The sequence below is a fragment of the Pagrus pagrus genome (assembly GCF_965226575.1).
Source record: "Pagrus pagrus genome assembly, chromosome: 7".
In the NCBI taxonomy this organism is placed as follows: domain Eukaryota; kingdom Metazoa; phylum Chordata; class Actinopteri; order Spariformes; family Sparidae; genus Pagrus; species Pagrus pagrus.
The window spans coordinates 19581692-19598479 of NC_140191.1; the positions used below are offsets into that span (position 1 = coordinate 19581692).

Consider the following 16788-nt stretch of genomic DNA (forward strand, 5'->3'; position numbering starts at 1 on the left):
TGTTTGCAAACTATAAACAGTTGGAACACATTGGAAACATTTGGAAAGATTTAATTTTAACTACAATTTACAAGCTAGTTAATCTGCAGATTACCTTCCTGATTAATTGATTTACTGTTTGATTGCTAAAATCACACACACACAAAAAAAGCACTGTACAGTATGTCCCAAATAGTTACATGTTCCCGTTCCTCCTTATACAAAAGCAGCCTTTTGTGATGTTTGTACTGCTGCAGCCCACTTTCCCAAAATTTGCAACCATCAGTTTAGTTTAGGCTGTTTTCCTGGAAAGTCACCACAGACACCCAGTGTACATCTTTGGTAATACAGCGAATGCAAGGGCTTTCATCAGTGGGCCACAGGCTCAATCATCATTGTGTTACCTCATTCAGCGATAGATAGTGACTAAAACAGATATTTATTTACATGAAAATGAAGGGTTTATAACCTTAAGTAAATGTACATGTAATTGAAATACTTTAAGTCAACATTTAAGGCAAATTATTCTTTGAGTGCATCACAATAGTTGATTACTGACTATTTACTTGAGGCACCAGAGGAAAAAGGAAATCATGGCAGAATCAAACTATGGCGCTGTTAAACGGTCTCTGTCCCCCTCTGTTGATCATCTAGTATCATGTAACCTCAGGGCTGTTACAAATAGTTTTGTTGAACCCACTGCTGCACCCTGCCGGAACATCACAGGTACAGCTGGAGGTACAACAAAAAATAACAACTGAACATTTGATTCCACATGTTTTAAAAAGATAATGCCTTTTCTGATGATGCTCGCATTTGACAGTCAGATTAACATTTACTCTTACAGTAACACTCAAGGTCAAGGGATCAACTGCGTCTTCAGACGTACCACTTACAAATAATGTCCTGTCCTCTTGTCTGTTTTCATTCATTTATGTGTGTAATAATATGGTAAAGAAACACTTCAGTGTTATAAATGTAAAGAAAATGCCCCAAAGTCAAAGCAGTTCCTCACATGTAATGTTTTAAAGGGTTCATATCAGTGAATTGTTAATTTGTCATGTTTTGTCTCCACAATTAATGTTCCTCTCTTCCTCTGCACGACAACAAGGGTAAGGGTCAAGAAATCCTTCCTCTTTTGCTGCTGCTGCTGTTTCCTGCCTTCACATGTTCAGCATGGATGTCTTCTAGTAAGTTGCTCTAGGAATGGATTGTCTAGCTTTCTAAAACTGAAAGTTTTGAGTCTAGCATCATATTTTAACTTCATTACAACACTTAATCATTTTATGCCATTACAATCTAATGCTTAATCAATAATCTTTGAAATATGTAAGCCTACATTAAAACAGCAGTAGGTCTTGCAATACATCTAGGGTTTGGGGTTTTTTTTGTCTTTTCTTTGGCTTTTTGTGACATGGCTTAAATTCAATACAATCTTTATTTCAGACTCGTAAGGCTGAGTTGACAGCTACCAATATATGTGTGACATACAGCATGTGTCACATATATATTTGACAACCTCTGGTGAAGAGATGATGCCTGAGCCAGCTCTATTTGCTGAACGAAGCTGTCACAAATTATGGGGACCCTGAAGTGCAAATCACAACACAAAAAAAACAGTAAACCACAAAACACAACTACAAGTTGACAATCACAACCTCAAATCAGAACGATCATCGTCGCTGTTGCTAGGAAGTACCTACCTTTTCCAGTAGAAGTTAATGATGTTGTGTTTTCTTATTTTTGCAGTTGTGTTTTTCTATTTGCTGTTGTGATTTCCACCTCAGGGCCACCATACCTTTTGTCTCACATGATGAAATATGTTTATATTTTTATAGCTTCAGTATTTGCAGGGGATATAATACAACACATTTCCAGCCACTTCTCCCTACTCTTTGGCTCTGTATAATCTGAGAGGTTACATTGCATGCTATCAAGGCTATCAAGGCTACCTGTGACTTAAGGGCAACGCCTTCATCCCAGTGTTTATGTACACCTGAAGAGGTTGCTTTTTAATGTGAAGAAAGATCCCGACACATTCCCACACTTCAGTGCGTAAACAAAGGCTCTTCTGTTATTTTTTATAGGAAGTATAAGTAGAGAGTTATGCTGACTGTGCTTTCTCTAAAGGCTCACGCTGCGATTCTGATGCAAAAAAAAAGGAACTAAATCAGAGGTGAAAAAACACTGCTGCTGTTACTACAGCTCGATTAGGAACTTAAATGGTAAATGTGAATGAATCTGCGAAGTAACGTTAAAAATTATTAACAGTTTGGAAGAAAACAGTAATAAATAGAAAATTAATTAAATGCCTGTATTCACAACAACTCACAACTAATGTCAAAAAATGTGTTCTGCTGTAAGACAAGACTCCAAACCAAGGGGTTGTCTTTGCCCGAACATGTCCTACCCACAAGTTTAGACTTGCAGTGTCAGCAAATCATTGAGCCTAATAAAAAGGGTTTGATGTAACTGAGTGAAGGTTGTGAGAGCTAAGACCGGGAGGGGAAAGGACACTGACAACAAGTCTACAAATGTCACTGGCATTTAACAGCAAATTAGGGGAGGTTGAAGGAGATGGCTGGAATCTGATGTCTGACAGTAGATCAACGTGTGGATGGCGTTCTCGGAGTTCAGGTGAGAATACACACCCAATAATTCCTGCCATTAAAGAGTAATAACAGCAATAGCAGCGGTAGTAATTATTTAAAAAAGGTATTGAAAGCATGATGTAATAAAGAATAAGTACTGAGATTGTTCTGCTGATTAAACTATTTAGCAAATTTTTTCTTCTGCATTGATAGTTTGTGCTTTTCATTTCCTTATGGTGATAATTTGTCCCGCAGTGTGTTGGATTGCAGCTGCTGCACTGTGTCTGGGGCTTCTTCTGCTGACTGTGATCATGGTGGCCCACAGTAAGTGCAATAATGCCAGAGAGCAAAGTCAAAGTTGCTTATAAAGTCTTTTGAAATCTGACTTCAGAGTCATATCAGGACTGAGACTAAGAACACTGAACTCTTAAAAACACTTGTAACTTATGTAACAATCAACCCTTCAAAATTGCAGTAAGTTGATCATTTTCACAGTTTTTCACTAGTCCAAATTAACTTTCTGCAGATACCAGTGCCATCAATCAGTGGGATTCGAAGTATACAGACCTGATTCATGAGATCACTAAAGGCAGAGACGAACTGAGAGAAGAGCGAGACCAACTGAGAGGAGAGCGAGACCAACTGAGAGGAGAGCGAGACCAGCTGGAGATTCATTCCAGCAACCTGACACATGAGTTGGAGACACTGCAGAGCCAGTACAACGACGTGGTTGACAGTCGAGATAAGTTACAAGAGGACATCAAAAACTTACATCTCAACAGAACAAGTGAGAAATTAACTTGAAAAATGTATGAAATGTTTTGCATTGGATTCGCTGCTGTAGAAAGGAATTAAAAGCACATTGTCAAACACCAAAGTACTTGGGTGTACCATAAAATGCATGCTAGTGTACTGTCTTAAATATAAGGGTCTGCATAATTAAAAATGATACAGCGTTCTGCTTGTCTTTATCATCAGCGATGCAAGCACAGGTGTTGGTTATTGAATTGAATCCAACTGGTCTAAACTATCCTGTACTGTCTGTTTAATGTTAAACAGAACTAAAGACAACACCAGAATCTTGCATCCAAAATAGCAGCTCTCAGAGTCAAAGTTTAGTAAGCAGAAGTCTTTTTACACCAAAAGTGAGTTGAATCTGTACAACTGTTATTCTGCACAGTTTAACAAAGTGCAGGCTGACTGCATGATACTGGAGCTTTGAGTCTTTACAACACACTGATGCTTGATCGTCACATTGAGAATATTATCGTATAACTTTGGTCCCCAAAGGTTTCAGGATCACAGTAACAAAAAATACATTTCTACTTTCCAGATAAAAGTTGCAACATCGGATGGACGAAATTCAACAGCAAGTGCTACTTTATCTCTCCGAGTGGAAATCCTAAAACCTGGGAAGGCGCCAGAAAAGACTGTCAACAGAGGGGAGCGGACCTGGTGATTATAACTACAAGAGATGAGCTGGATTTTGTCAAGAGAGCTTTTGGTATAACCTGGATCGGTCTGTCTCGCCATGAAGACAGATGGAAGTGGGTGGATGGAACCTTCCTGGATGGTGATGGATTCTGGCAAGACGGGGAGCCCAATAATTCTGATGGGAATGAGGACTGTGTGGAGGCCTCACGTAAGGCATCAGCATGGAATGACGTGCCTTGTGACCGAAAATTTTCATGGGTGTGTGAGGATTAAGGTCCTGAGTTGAGTTTGTCTTTCGTTTGATGTCATTCAAGGTCTTCACTGGAAAAACTGTATATAATGATAGAAAGAAAATGGTATGACGACAACTGTTCCTTTTCATTGTGTTGCTTTTGTAATGCCATAGGTCCATAACAAGCGGATATACTGTTACTTTAGTGTGTATTTTTCTCATTTCTTTTCTGAAATACAAAGCACCAAAATAAGTGAGTGACACTCATTGGGTTTTCTTTAATCTTCACAATATTGCTTGTTAATATTTGGTTCCTGTATAACACATTGTTATAAACATGCACACATGTTCTCAGTGTCACTATCCGTCCTTTTTATTGAACGACAATCACAGAAAATGAATAAATAAATTCAGCTTCAAACAAAAGGGATTCGTATTCTGATAGATTCTTATTGTGCGATTGAAAATTGTTTGCCCTTCTGTTCCAGTGAACATCTGTTCACCTGTCCTAAATCGAAGGGGACACCACGCCTGTAGGTCACGTCACGCTATCAGACATCCGATCAACATAATTATCATAATAAAAAGCAATAAAACAAGAACCTCAACACAGCACATTCCAACACATGATCAGCATAATTCACATAAGGAAATGCATGATGTCTCAACATTATTGTGAATTAATAAGGCAGATCTGTAAAATGGCTTCAACACACATAATGCTGTATCTCCTGAATGTTTTCTTCCACTCTTTCTAAAATAAACAATAAAAAACTTGGACAAGGGAATAATGGACTGATTTAACTGTATGTTTCACAATTGCATTATATTTGCTCAACTAAATAAAGCCTAAGAATCAGCAGTTTATTCTGGAAAAAGATTTATCTCTGGCTTCCTGTTGTTCAGGAAGACTCACCATGATAAAGGCCTTTTTGAGTACAGAGAACTGGTTCAATGTGCTTCTCAGAAAGAATCCTTCCCTCCCATTTCCAGGCAGTCTAATAAACTTTGTCCCATATCATGTGATAGGATACTGGGTCTTCTAGTGGTGGAGCAAGTATTCAAATCATTTACTTAAGTAAAAGTATTTTACTGTAACACCACACAGTAAAAATGTACCTAGCCCTAGCAACTCACATGAAGGCCGGTTGTGGTCCTGGTAAGGACACTCCCACACAGAGTTTAAAAGCCTGCAACTCCCCTCCAATTAGTTAGAACTGAAGAAGCATCTTGGATGAGAGGTGGAAAGTCTTCAAGAAACCGAAACACGTCCAGTTGCCTATGATATGGCAGTTAGAATTACCATTTTGTACTTACTTGAGTATTTCCATTTTCTGTTACTTTACACTTCCCCCCAAATACATTTTGGAGCGAGGTATTGTCCTTTCTACTTTTTTTTCAGGTTACATGCTGCATCAGAGCCAAGTAACATATTTTCAAATAACTTTTAATCACCAATCGGATTTTAAAAAAAACAAACAAAAAAAAAACACCCAATCCCAATGTTCAGAAAAATGCTTATTATTTGAACAGATAATTGGCATGGGTGACTTTAACTTTAACCAAAGTAATACTTTAACACATTATCTTTCCTTATACTCAAGTGTGACTTTTTGGTACTTTATATGGCACTGCTGGAGCTGTCATGAATGGAGTAGAGTACAAGTACAATATGTCCCTCTGAAAGGTAGTGGAGTAGAAGTATCAATCAATCAATTAAATTGTATTTGTATAGCACTTTACAATAGCCAGACGGTACCCAAAGTGCTTTACATCAAAACAATAAAATAATACATAAAAACAATACATAAAAACACAGGAAAGTGCTACTAGTGCTGCAGGGTGTTAAAGGCCCCCCAAAAGTGCATAAAGTAAAAAAAACAGGCAAAATAAGTACACCACAGCCCTAGTCAGAGTTAAATGCCAATCTAAAAAAGTGTGTCTTCAGCTTTGATTTAAAAAGGCCGAGGTCAGTAGTGGTGCGAATGTCAGGGGGCAGTCTGTTCCACAGCCTGCGAGCTGTGACAGCAAAAAAACGATCGCCCCACTGTTTAAGTCTTGACCTTGGGACCTCTAACAGGAGCTGGCTGGAAGAACGGAAGTAGAGAGTGATAAGAAAAGAAAAACGTCAGGAAAGGCGCAAGATAAATGCGTTCATCATTTTACAACAGGAGGTTGTACTGTATAATGAAACGCTATGCTGGTGGTACAGCAACAAATACTTCTGTATCAGTAAAGTTAATAGGTTGTGGCTGGGGTAAGAATTGTCTTGTCTCAAGTACTTAAGTTTACTCAAATTTGTACTTAACTACAGTACTTGAGTAAATGTACTTAGCTACATACAAGCACTGTAAGTCATATTGATTCTAACTGCCAGCCACACGATACTGAACTAAGCCCGGTGCCCTTTCAGAGGTTATGTCAACATTGTTTCACATAAACCAAGTCCTAGCTAAACATTAACTATGGCTTACCATAAGAGACTGCTCCTTCCAGTTGCTATAACAGCACAGCAACTTCACTTCACCATTTGATAAAATCCCACAAATTACCCTCCAACACTTGATGTTTCAGTTCCATGTTTTAGTGCAAACACGGCAAAAGCTGCTGAGTCAGTCTGCAAATCAGTTCCCCGCTCTGCTCAGCTCCAACCCTTAAACTAATATTTACTTTTCAGACCTTTTTACCTCTGCACTGAGAAGGTTAACCAGCGCACACACCATTGTCTCTTCGCCCTCATTTCTTTTCTAACAGTGTTAATAAAGAAATCAATCAGGTGCTTTGACATGACTCCTACTATTTGATTTTTCCTCTCACTCTTGTCTGCTGGTGGCTGCTCATAATCACATTGGCTGAGAAGCAAGTGCACCAACAGAAATAAGAGTTAAGATTGATGCATTCAGTTGCTGTTGGAATTACCAGCAGTACAAGATGTGCACATACTTCAAAAATGTGAACTGGTGTAGAGTTAATAAGAAATTGACATTTAGGGTGTGGAGAGCATAAAAGCCATGTAAATGACTGGCTAAAGGAGTGATTCATCTATGGTGTTTCATCATTGCAAAACACACTCTGAAGCCCTTTATGACATACAAGATAATACCTTACAAACTTCTGATGCAAAAAACAGATTTATTCTTCCAAAAGCAATTCACAACCATTAATAAACATATATTATCACCACGAATGGGTTGTTTTTGTCATGGAGAAAATGCATGTGGTTGTCATTCATTATGCACAATGGGTTTTGTATTTTAGAGCCTCCCTCTCTGTTGTAATAGCAACTTCTACTAATAAATTAATTAAAAGCAAAGCATAGTTATAATACTCATCTGCATTTTATCATCTTGCAAATGTTGCACATGCAGTGTAAGTGTGATCTCTACAGCTATTTAAAATTAAAGCCTACATGTAATATGATTTTATATGTTTTTTTAAATCTATGTTTTAAATGTTAACTGCCACAACTGCCTTTCAGAATAAACCGACCCAAGCTGTCATTATTTCTCCCACTGACATATGAGCTTCACAAATGATCTGGATGCCTGGATTCAGGAGCTTCCGTGCGGTCCTTGAACGCAGCATAGGCTTCCAGGGAGTGGCCCCATTGCACCTGTTCGACCTGTTTGGGGGACACATGACTCCGGAGGAATTTCCCCCGCTGCTCCCGTCCTTTTGTGTAAACGGGAGTCTTGTTTTAGTGGGAGCCTGTTGAGAGGGTGAGAGCCAGAGGAGAGGGGGAGATAGAGAGAAGAGAGAGGGAGACACAGAGATGTCGGAACCAGCCACTAACCCCGCCGCCACCTCGTTCCCAGCGCCAACTATTTCCCTACCTTTGGGACTGGAAGTGCTGAGAACTTACTCTGGAGTCCTTGTCTGTTTAGAAATAGTAAGTGTCGTTTCTTCAAAAGGTTATTTATGATGCTCAGCTGCGTTATTAAATGTATCAGTGACCTCTGTGGTGTTGTAGAAATGCTCTGCAGTTGAAGTGTGTCTGTATTAATAATTGATGGCCTGTTAGTCCAGTTAGACTTTAAGCTGTTGGCTGTAACACAGTGTCCTCCCTGATGTCCTCAGTGTTTGGACGATGCTTGCACACTGATCGTCCCTGTGTTTGCCTCAGGCTGAGTTTTTTAACAGTCAAAGCAAGGGCAACCGTCGCCTCAAGCGATCAAAACACCTGTTCCTTACAGACCACAGTAGGCCCAGCGTTAGTTGAGTTCATACCAAATATGATTAAGCATCATTTCCTTTCATAGTATTGTGTCAGCTTACCACTCCCACTGCCTTTACATGCTACCTCCATCTCATGATTATTTGACTGTTCATCTAGGATATAGGCCTGGTTGCAGAAGGCCTGTGTAGATAGGCCTTTAGGTGGAAACAGTCATTTAAATGTTGAGTTGTGGCTGTTTTCCAACAAAATGTTAAAAGCTTCTCCAACGTGCCATTTCCTACACATAAATAGATCCATAGAAGTTACATACCACCATCTTCTTTTAGTTTTTTAATCGTTCTTTTAACCTTGATTTGCCCCTTTATCCAAAATAAACCACACTGAAGTTATCACTGACATGTACATCCTGTCGATTGCCAGTAGGGCTGCAACGACATGACATTTTCATGGCACAATAACAATCTCAGAAAATACTACGGTTTCAGGGTATCATGGTATTGTACAGTTATTACTGATATCAGTTAGAATGACTCTTAATCATTCAATATATCAATCACCAATATCAATATGTTTAAATTAGCCAGTGTCGAATTAAAGGAAAGGTTCATGAAAAAAAAAAAATTCAGTCATTACTTGCTCATCTCCATGTTGATGGAAAGTCAGGTGAAGTTTTGTAGTCCACAAAACAATTCTGGAGATTCACAGCAAAGCAGCGTTGTGGCATTCTCCTAAACTCAACTGAAGTAGATGGGGACTTGTTTTGTCCAGTCTCTGGAAGTCCCGAGATCCCGATTTAATTTGGAAAGATGTTATTTATCCCCCTCAGTGCAGGGACAAGCTCATGCACCCTCTTCAAATGGGGTGCACGCTAACGCTTTTAGCCTCTTCTTTTTTTTTAGCAGCTTCAGTTGTTTAGGAGAATGCTGTTTTCCTGTGAAGCTCCAGAAATGTTTTTATGGACTTTTTAGCTCAGCTAGCTAGCCGTGCAGCTAGTGCTATTAGCTGACTATGCCCAGGCCAGGACCACCGGGGACATTTTGAATGTTTTTAACTAAAATTCTTAAATATTGCCCCTTTAAAGGAATGGAAATAGTTGTTTTTTTTCGTTGAACAAACACTTTATCATAATTTCACAATATATGAAGTCCTGACAGCCACAAAACATGATATAAACTTTAAAACTGTATTTTAATAACACTAACTAACGTGGTAGAATTCAATAAAGTAGTTAAGCAAATGTACACAATACGATAACCAATCATTTTCGTACCACACCGCTGCAACCCTGGGTCAGCTTGAACAGCTGCTATACACAGTGGGAGCTCTGGAGATAAAGCAATGTGTTGTTTTTTACGACAAAGATAGTTTGAAAAGCAGAGTGTTTTATAAGAAACATTTTAGGATAATGCAAATTAACCACACAATTAAGGATGGAAAACATTCTGATGATTCCACACAGTGGGGTGTACAGATTTTAGATTTGGCAACCTGAGAGCACTGGTATGGGATCAAGAGATATCGGAAAGTATCTATAAAGAAGTTAAAGACGCCATAGCGTGCTGCCTGTGTCATAAACTGCCTGTAACTATACAAATTTGTCCACTGAAACATAATGAACTGATTAAGGAGCTGGGCTTGATTTCAGCATAAAAGAATGAAATCAGCTGCATCATGTCTCCAATGAGTGTCTGTTTACATCCCCAGATATTTGGTGCTCTAGTATGGATCCTGGTGGCCTCCTCCAATGTGCCCGTGCCTCTGCTGCAGGGCTGGGTGATGTTTGTCTCCGTCACCGCGTTCTTCCTCTCCTCCGCCTACCTCACGCTTCTCCTCACTGGCCTGGCTGACCGCATCAGCACTGACTGGAATTTCTTGGTAAGCTGTAGGCAAATGAGCTGATGAGCCTGACAGTTAGTCAGCCTATCTGTTTGGCACGTCACAAACTTTACAGGTGTGTAGTTGAGACAGAAATGAAGGCCAAGTTCAAAAAAGGTGTTGTCCAAACCATGAGTACAGAGTAATCATGCAATAAAGTAGTAATGGGTTTGAACATGAACGTGTGAAAGGGGCGTCACAGCTGGTTTTGCTCACAAAAACAAATGATGTGTTTCCTTGAAGCTTAATGTTTCAGAAACTCAGTGCATTTTCGTCCTCATAAAACAATTGCAAAGCTGATTTTTTAAATTTTAAATCCTGTGTTATTTACATGTTTACTAGCCTGCAGTCTTTTTGCCTTTGCTTTGGATAGTGTGACGCCACCGGTAGGAACCTTTTAAGATGGCTGTCAGTGTTTAATAATGTTGTCATGGCAGTAACTGTTGTTTGCAGCACGAAAGTCAGAGATCTGGATCAGTGGCAAAACTGCAAATCAGTCATAAGGCAGCAGCATTACTTCAGGTCAACCGGTTATTATGTAAGATCTACTATGAGGAACAAAAAGGATTCTCTCGTGATTTCAACCACCATTATTTGGCATTTATCCAAGTGTGGACTCAGAGACTAGCATATGTGTGTATTATATAACTCACAATGTCATGTTTAAAAAGACAGAATAATTTTGGGTCTGTTCATTGTGATAAAAACAAAATCTTTTCTCGCCTGAAATTAAAAATCTTCTATGAAAAGAGCTCGCTATGTGACTGAAAAGGGCACTTTATACCAGCAGCAGTTTAAAAACAGGAGCCCTCTAATTCAATAAATATGACTTCATGAATAGTTTCTCCACCATCATGATCCAAGCACTCAGTGAGGCAGAGCATTTATTTATTAGCTCTTTTGTAAAATCACATAAAGCTTTATGTCAAGATAGGCAGTTTCACTTCCTCATCTAAGACTCAGACATTTCATAACAATCTATTAACCATATTTTCATCACGTGCCAGTGTAGACCACAAAGCTGATATTATGACTGTAAGTGACCGCTTTAATACATGCAAATCATTTTGTGAAGGTGGCTAGCTATAGCTGTACATCAGCTCTAGAGGTTTGTAATTTAGACATTAATCGTAACTTGAGTTGTGAGAAGCTGGCTGCAAAGGCTTAGGCTGTAAAGTGTTACTTTTGAAAGCTGGTGGTGAAAGCTCATCATTAAGCCCTGTTGAAGCCTGATAACGAGCTGATCGTTTGAATCAGGTGGGTTGGAGCAGGGAAACATCTAAAACATGCAGGGCAGGTGCCCCAGCACCAGGATTCAAACACACTGTTTCAGGCACATATTGCGACACACTATACAGTATATGTCATATTTTTAAACTTCCTTAAAAGCACTTCATGAATGCTAGGACTGGTCAAAAAAATTAGATATCTCATTATCCAAAAATCTAAAATGATATATAGTCTCAGATTGCAATAACGATATGTTGCCCAGGCCTAGTATATATCTTAACTATAACCCTATTAAGCACAACCTTCTTATTGTACATAAAAAGGATATATGGCTGAAGGCGTTACACATTAGTGCAGCCCATTAGGCACCTTGTATTTCAGCAAATATTGGCTGACCTCCTTGTCCTTGCAACATGAAATCACTATTACAAGACAGACTCTCAGCATTGGAGAGCATTTTCTATCAGTGCAACACTTATATAATATATACAGTATCTATAATATAAGAAAAAGAATACGAACTTGTGTTCTTGTGTTATGTCACTGTAGTGGTGTAAAGTCTGGGCTCTCAGACAGACAGAGCCAGCCTTGCCTCAGGCTCCAGGCCCTGCTCCCAGGAGTAGCCAGGCGTGTGGGGTTGTTTGTTTTCGGCCGAACAATGAGTGACATGGATGATGAGCTCACACCGAAACGCCACAAAGGCCCGCCTGTAGTCCCGCCAGGCTCACACAGTCGGCAACACAAACTCTCATTAACCTTCTTTACTCCCTGACACGCCCTCTTTCCCTCTCTTTTCTCTGTTTCTCTGTGTCTTTAATCCCTCACTCTGCCTTCTTTCTCTTGTTAGTCTATTTTTTCTTATTCTTTGACATTTTTATTCAATGTCACCATGTTTTGCTCTTCAACAAATATAAAAGGTCGGTTCTTTGACAGACAGCCTTGTTTGGTATGTGATTGTCAAAGTACAGGTAGTTGCAGTGAGCCCTGCAGCTATTGTCTGATAATTACCCAACACGATAAAACTGACATCTTGGCTCTTTGTCACCAGGCGTGTGTAGTGGAATCTTACAGTTGTTCAGCAAGTTTACAACAAAAACACATTTTCACATCCTGTCTGTAGTTGTTTACACTCCAAACTCTTGACCTGCTTTGTACTTAATGTGTCCTCTCTCTTCTCTCTTCTCAGGATGTGTTTTACCATTTCATGGCTCTGCTTTTCTACTTCGCTGCCTTCGTGTTGGAGGCAGCGACTACAGCAGCTAATGGAGGAGCCCACATCAAACAGATGAATAACAGCACTGAAGCGGTCTTGTGTATAACCTACCCACGGGGCAATATATTCACAGTCCTGGATGACAGGCAATACAGTATTAATGTGGCAGCCACGGTGAGTAATATAGATATAGAAGATCAGCACTGTTATTATGATTTTAATTCATATTATCATAATGCACTCACAGTGCTATCTCAATTAATATAGCCCTATACCAAACTCCTTTGTTGACTCATGAATCTCATGAATTCACATGATTCAAAGTTTCCACTGTATTATTATTTTTATTATTATTATTTAATTTTTTTTACTCAATCTGACATCAGTCTTCTTTCAGGCTCTCCATAATAAGTCCTGTCAGAGAAACACCTTAGTTGACACATTTGCATGTACAAAGTCACCTCCCGGCTGACCAAACTTTCGTTTTGGTCATGTTTCAGTTTAAATTCTTTGCATGTATCTTTTGATAATGCAAAAACAGTGTCCATGTTACTTTAAATAAACATGATATTATGTGTGCCGCGGTGTTCTGCTATCAGCTCAAGCTGATCGGCCATAAAACAGTATGCTAAAACACTGCCAGCTGTCCTCTTTGACAGAAGTATAGTAGGTCACGTTAGGTTAGATGAGGTTAGGTCTTATTGTTATAAACAGAATGTACATGAGCCTCTGAGCTAACTTTAAATATACAACCAAAGTGGCTGTATGAGATTTTCTATTCTGTATATATTGTATGATAATCAAAAAAGGCTCTTTAAAAACATTATAAAAAGTTTGTACTGTACTTCTTATTTTAGCCAGTTTTCATGCAAAAGTACCAAACATTTGCTAGTTAGATTTATTTAATTTTACACGTGTATTGTTGTGAATATTGCAGACATGTTTAAGATTCAATGAGTAAAGGGTTATATTAGGTCAAATAGATAATGAATCAAACTAGTTGCAGTTAGCAAATATAATTAGTAACTGTTTTTTGCTTTCTTTCCTTTTGTCCTTTGTCCCAGATATTTGCATTTGTGGTGACACTATGCTACGGCTGCAGTATGGTGATGGGCTTCAAGAGGTGGAGGATGTAACCAAGAAAACCAGCACAAACTAGTCTGATAACCGCTTTCATAACTTCAGTATGTATTTATAAAACCTTCCACACCGTCCAGAGCTCCATAGAGAGCATTGCTGTTTAGGTCAGTTCAGTGTAAACTTTGTTATTATCAAAGATAATAGAGTTTTTTTAATAGATAATGGACCATAATATTCCTCCAGGAATTCTCCTTCTGAGATATTGAAAGGATTGGTTTTAGGTAGGTTCAGTCTGGGTTGCTGAAGGTATTTTGAGAACAGGGTAAAGGTTTTGTCCACTACCATTCCCTTGCTGCTTACCAGTGATTTCACTACACTACAGAGAAGAGATATCTGGAAGCCATTTTTAAACATTTTAGTACCGTGTCCCAGTCACCAGGTGGGGGAGCCCCAAAGCCCTGTCCACAATTCCAGTTGATTTTTATCTTTGTATCACCTTGTTGTTTTGAGATATGGCCTCATAAATTCAAAATGGCGGAGGGAAGATGAGCACCACGTACCTCGAACTGAAATAACTGTTAAACCCTCTTATTCTCAGTATATAAGTAAAAAAAAAAAAAAAAAATCAACTTCTTAACATGTTAGAAATACTTACGTTCAGACATTGGTCACATTTCTTTTATACATTTTTTTCCACGATTAAAAAATATATCTGTCAACCCCAGTGGGTGTTATGCACCAAGAGATATAATCTGCCCATTTAGATTTCAAATGTTTTGTGTGCTTTATTAAAAATTGTTGTGTATTTACACTTGGATATTTCTATTAAACAGCAATATTAAATAGACTTCTGATTGATTTAAATATAGGCCCACTTTATCAAAAAATAGGTCCAATAGGCAAAATATTGGTGCAAGTCCACTGGAGTGGATAGATGTAGTTTCAGTCACAGGAAAAAGATGTTTAAAGTATTTCCAACATCTTTTATTTAATTTAAAGATGTTGTGTTTCTCTGTCTGGTTTTGAGACAATAAAAGGATTTAACAGTCACTCCAGTATCACTTTTGAAACCGTTGATGCATGTTGTCCTCTGCAGTGGGCATTGAGATAAATCCTTCAAAATAACATACACGGGAGAAAGAAACATTTATGGCATTAATTTTCACCTTTTTAAGAGTGAAAACAAACATTGAAAAAAAATCTCAAGGGAAGTTGTGCGGGGACCTTGTACATGTTACAACATGTTGTGGCTATACAGGGCTATTTTGCAATAGTAACCCTATGACTGTTATGGTTTTGTTTTGTCACTCAGTCATATCAATCTTACAAATATTGCCCCATTTCCTGAGTCACACCCTCATCGGAGGCCATATTTCCCATTTCCAGTAAAACGAAAACGTGCCCACGTACGCTGCTTATCGGTTTTATATAAGAGACCATTAATGTGATGGTGCAATTTGTTCGAGAGACTCTAAAAGGCAACGTAATCATTTTTCTGTCCTCCAGTTACCTTGGTGCAAAAGGAGCAGTAGATTTAACATGACTGGTATTACATTTTTTATGTGGCCACTATTTAAAATGTGAGTTTATCGGATGTTTGAATTTGAAAGTTTTAATTTGTTGTTGTGTGCACTTTTTGTCAAATTTTACCAGTATATCCAGCATAACTGTTTTTCACAATAATGTAGCTATTGTACATAATCACCTATTACATGCTACATATATGAAATCACTATTCTAGTAAAAGCTAATCATTTAATCTGACCATCTGTAGAAATGCTTTTGTCAGCTACTATATTTTAAACAGTGATCTTGATCTGCTGATGAATTATTTAATTATATATAGTATTATGTATTTAGTGTTTGACTTTTATTGTAATTCTGTTAAAGCGTCCAAATCAATAACTTCTCACTTGGTCCATGATTTACTAGTTGTATTTAATGTTGTCATTAGGTTCATAAAATGTTATTAATTTAAAATCATTGTAAATGATTTGTTTTGTTTTTGACACCTGCTGTTTTTTGACATTTTAAATGCATTTTAGAACTACAGAAATAAAAGTTTTGAATTAAAAAGAAGCTCTTGTCTTTGTATCATTATAGGGTGCATTGTTGTCTGCCAGTGTCTTTTTTTATGCTAGCACTAGGAGTCGCCAAAGTCTAAAAATATATCTCTCCCTAAACATAGGGGCTTTGTGAGAGCAAGCGGAGGAAGTGTACAGGTGTAATGGCTTACAACAGTCCGCAATTTAAAGACTAAGTGAATAATGTCCCTGTAGCCACGCTGTAGTTGGCTTGGGCAGCAGGGTGAAGACAGCTGATGCCAACAGACTCAATAAAGTCATCAGGAAAGCTGGTTCTGTCCTGGGGGTTGAAGTGAAGTCTGGTGAAGGTGTCAGAGAGGAGGATGCTGAGGAAATTGCTCAGTATTCTAGACAATGCCTCTAACCCCCTGCATGCCACACTTAGTCTAATCAGAGCACTTCCAGCTATAGACTGAGACCAACACCATTTACTGAAGTTTACTTAAATTTCATACATTTATTTTTATTGTTATTCTCTCAGAAAATGATGTCGGCATTAATCATTGTACTTTTTATTTTTTATTATTAGTGTATTGGGTTTTTGATCCATTTCGAATGTGCACTTAAATACTAAAATACTTAAATACAGGGGAATGTTCCCTGTTTGTGTATCAAATAAACTCAGGAAGAGAGTTACTTCTTATGCATATTGGCATATTTTCTAGTCAGTGAGGATACTCGTAAATCATACAAACAGGGCCATTAAAATAGATTAAATTAAATGTACAGAAAGAAAGAAAGAAAGAAAGAAAGAAAGAAAATAAACTGGATTGTCCAACCTTATATTTCTGTACCCGGTTATTCACATTTTCTGAATAGGTATATTCTTGTATTCCTTATTCATTTTCTCTTCAACTGTGGAGTTGTGTCTTTCTTGAAGAAAGTTGTTAATC

General features: G+C 38.2%; 2 protein-coding genes across 2 annotated transcripts; both read left to right on the forward strand.

Moving 5' to 3' along the window:
* Window positions 1-2485: 2485 nt before the first annotated feature.
* On the forward strand, window positions 2486-4987 carry LOC311260485 (CD209 antigen-like protein C). Its single transcript, XM_084358326.1, has 4 exons — window positions 2486-2616; window positions 2826-2894; window positions 3097-3357; window positions 3904-4987. The coding sequence occupies exons 1-4, from the start codon at window positions 2514-2516 to the stop codon at window positions 4275-4277; spliced, it is 807 nt and encodes a 268-aa protein (XP_084214452.1). The 5' UTR covers window positions 2486-2513; the 3' UTR covers window positions 4278-4987.
* Window positions 4988-7802: 2815 nt separating this feature from the next.
* Window positions 7803-15881, forward strand: mal2 (mal, T cell differentiation protein 2). The gene is made up of 4 exons (XM_084357113.1): window positions 7803-8125; window positions 10118-10288; window positions 12705-12905; window positions 13796-15881. Exons 1-4 carry the CDS (start codon window positions 8009-8011, stop codon window positions 13865-13867), a joined length of 561 nt encoding a protein of 186 aa, XP_084213239.1. The 5' UTR covers window positions 7803-8008; the 3' UTR covers window positions 13868-15881.
* The last annotated feature ends 907 nt before the right edge of the window (window positions 15882-16788 follow it).

What these genes read in the sequence shown, in the direction of transcription:
- LOC311260485 (XM_084358326.1), top strand. Translation starts at nt 2,514, where the DNA reads ATGTCACTGGCATTTAACAGCAAATTAGGGGAGGTTGAAGGAGATGGC. An exon ending in TGTGATCATGGTGGCCCACA is followed by an intron (nt 2,895 to 3,096) that starts GTAAGTGCAATA and finishes AACTTTCTGCAG; the next exon opens with ATACCAGTGCCATCAATCAG. An exon ending in CTTACATCTCAACAGAACAA is followed by an intron (nt 3,358 to 3,903) that starts GTGAGAAATTAA and finishes TCTACTTTCCAG; the next exon opens with ATAAAAGTTGCAACATCGGA.
- mal2 (XM_084357113.1), top strand. Translation starts at nt 8,009, where the DNA reads ATGTCGGAACCAGCCACTAACCCCGCCGCCACCTCGTTCCCAGCGCCA. An exon ending in GCACTGACTGGAATTTCTTG is followed by an intron (nt 10,289 to 12,704) that starts GTAAGCTGTAGG and finishes CTCTCTTCTCAG; the next exon opens with GATGTGTTTTACCATTTCAT. An exon ending in GTATTAATGTGGCAGCCACG is followed by an intron (nt 12,906 to 13,795) that starts GTGAGTAATATA and finishes CCTTTGTCCCAG; the next exon opens with ATATTTGCATTTGTGGTGAC.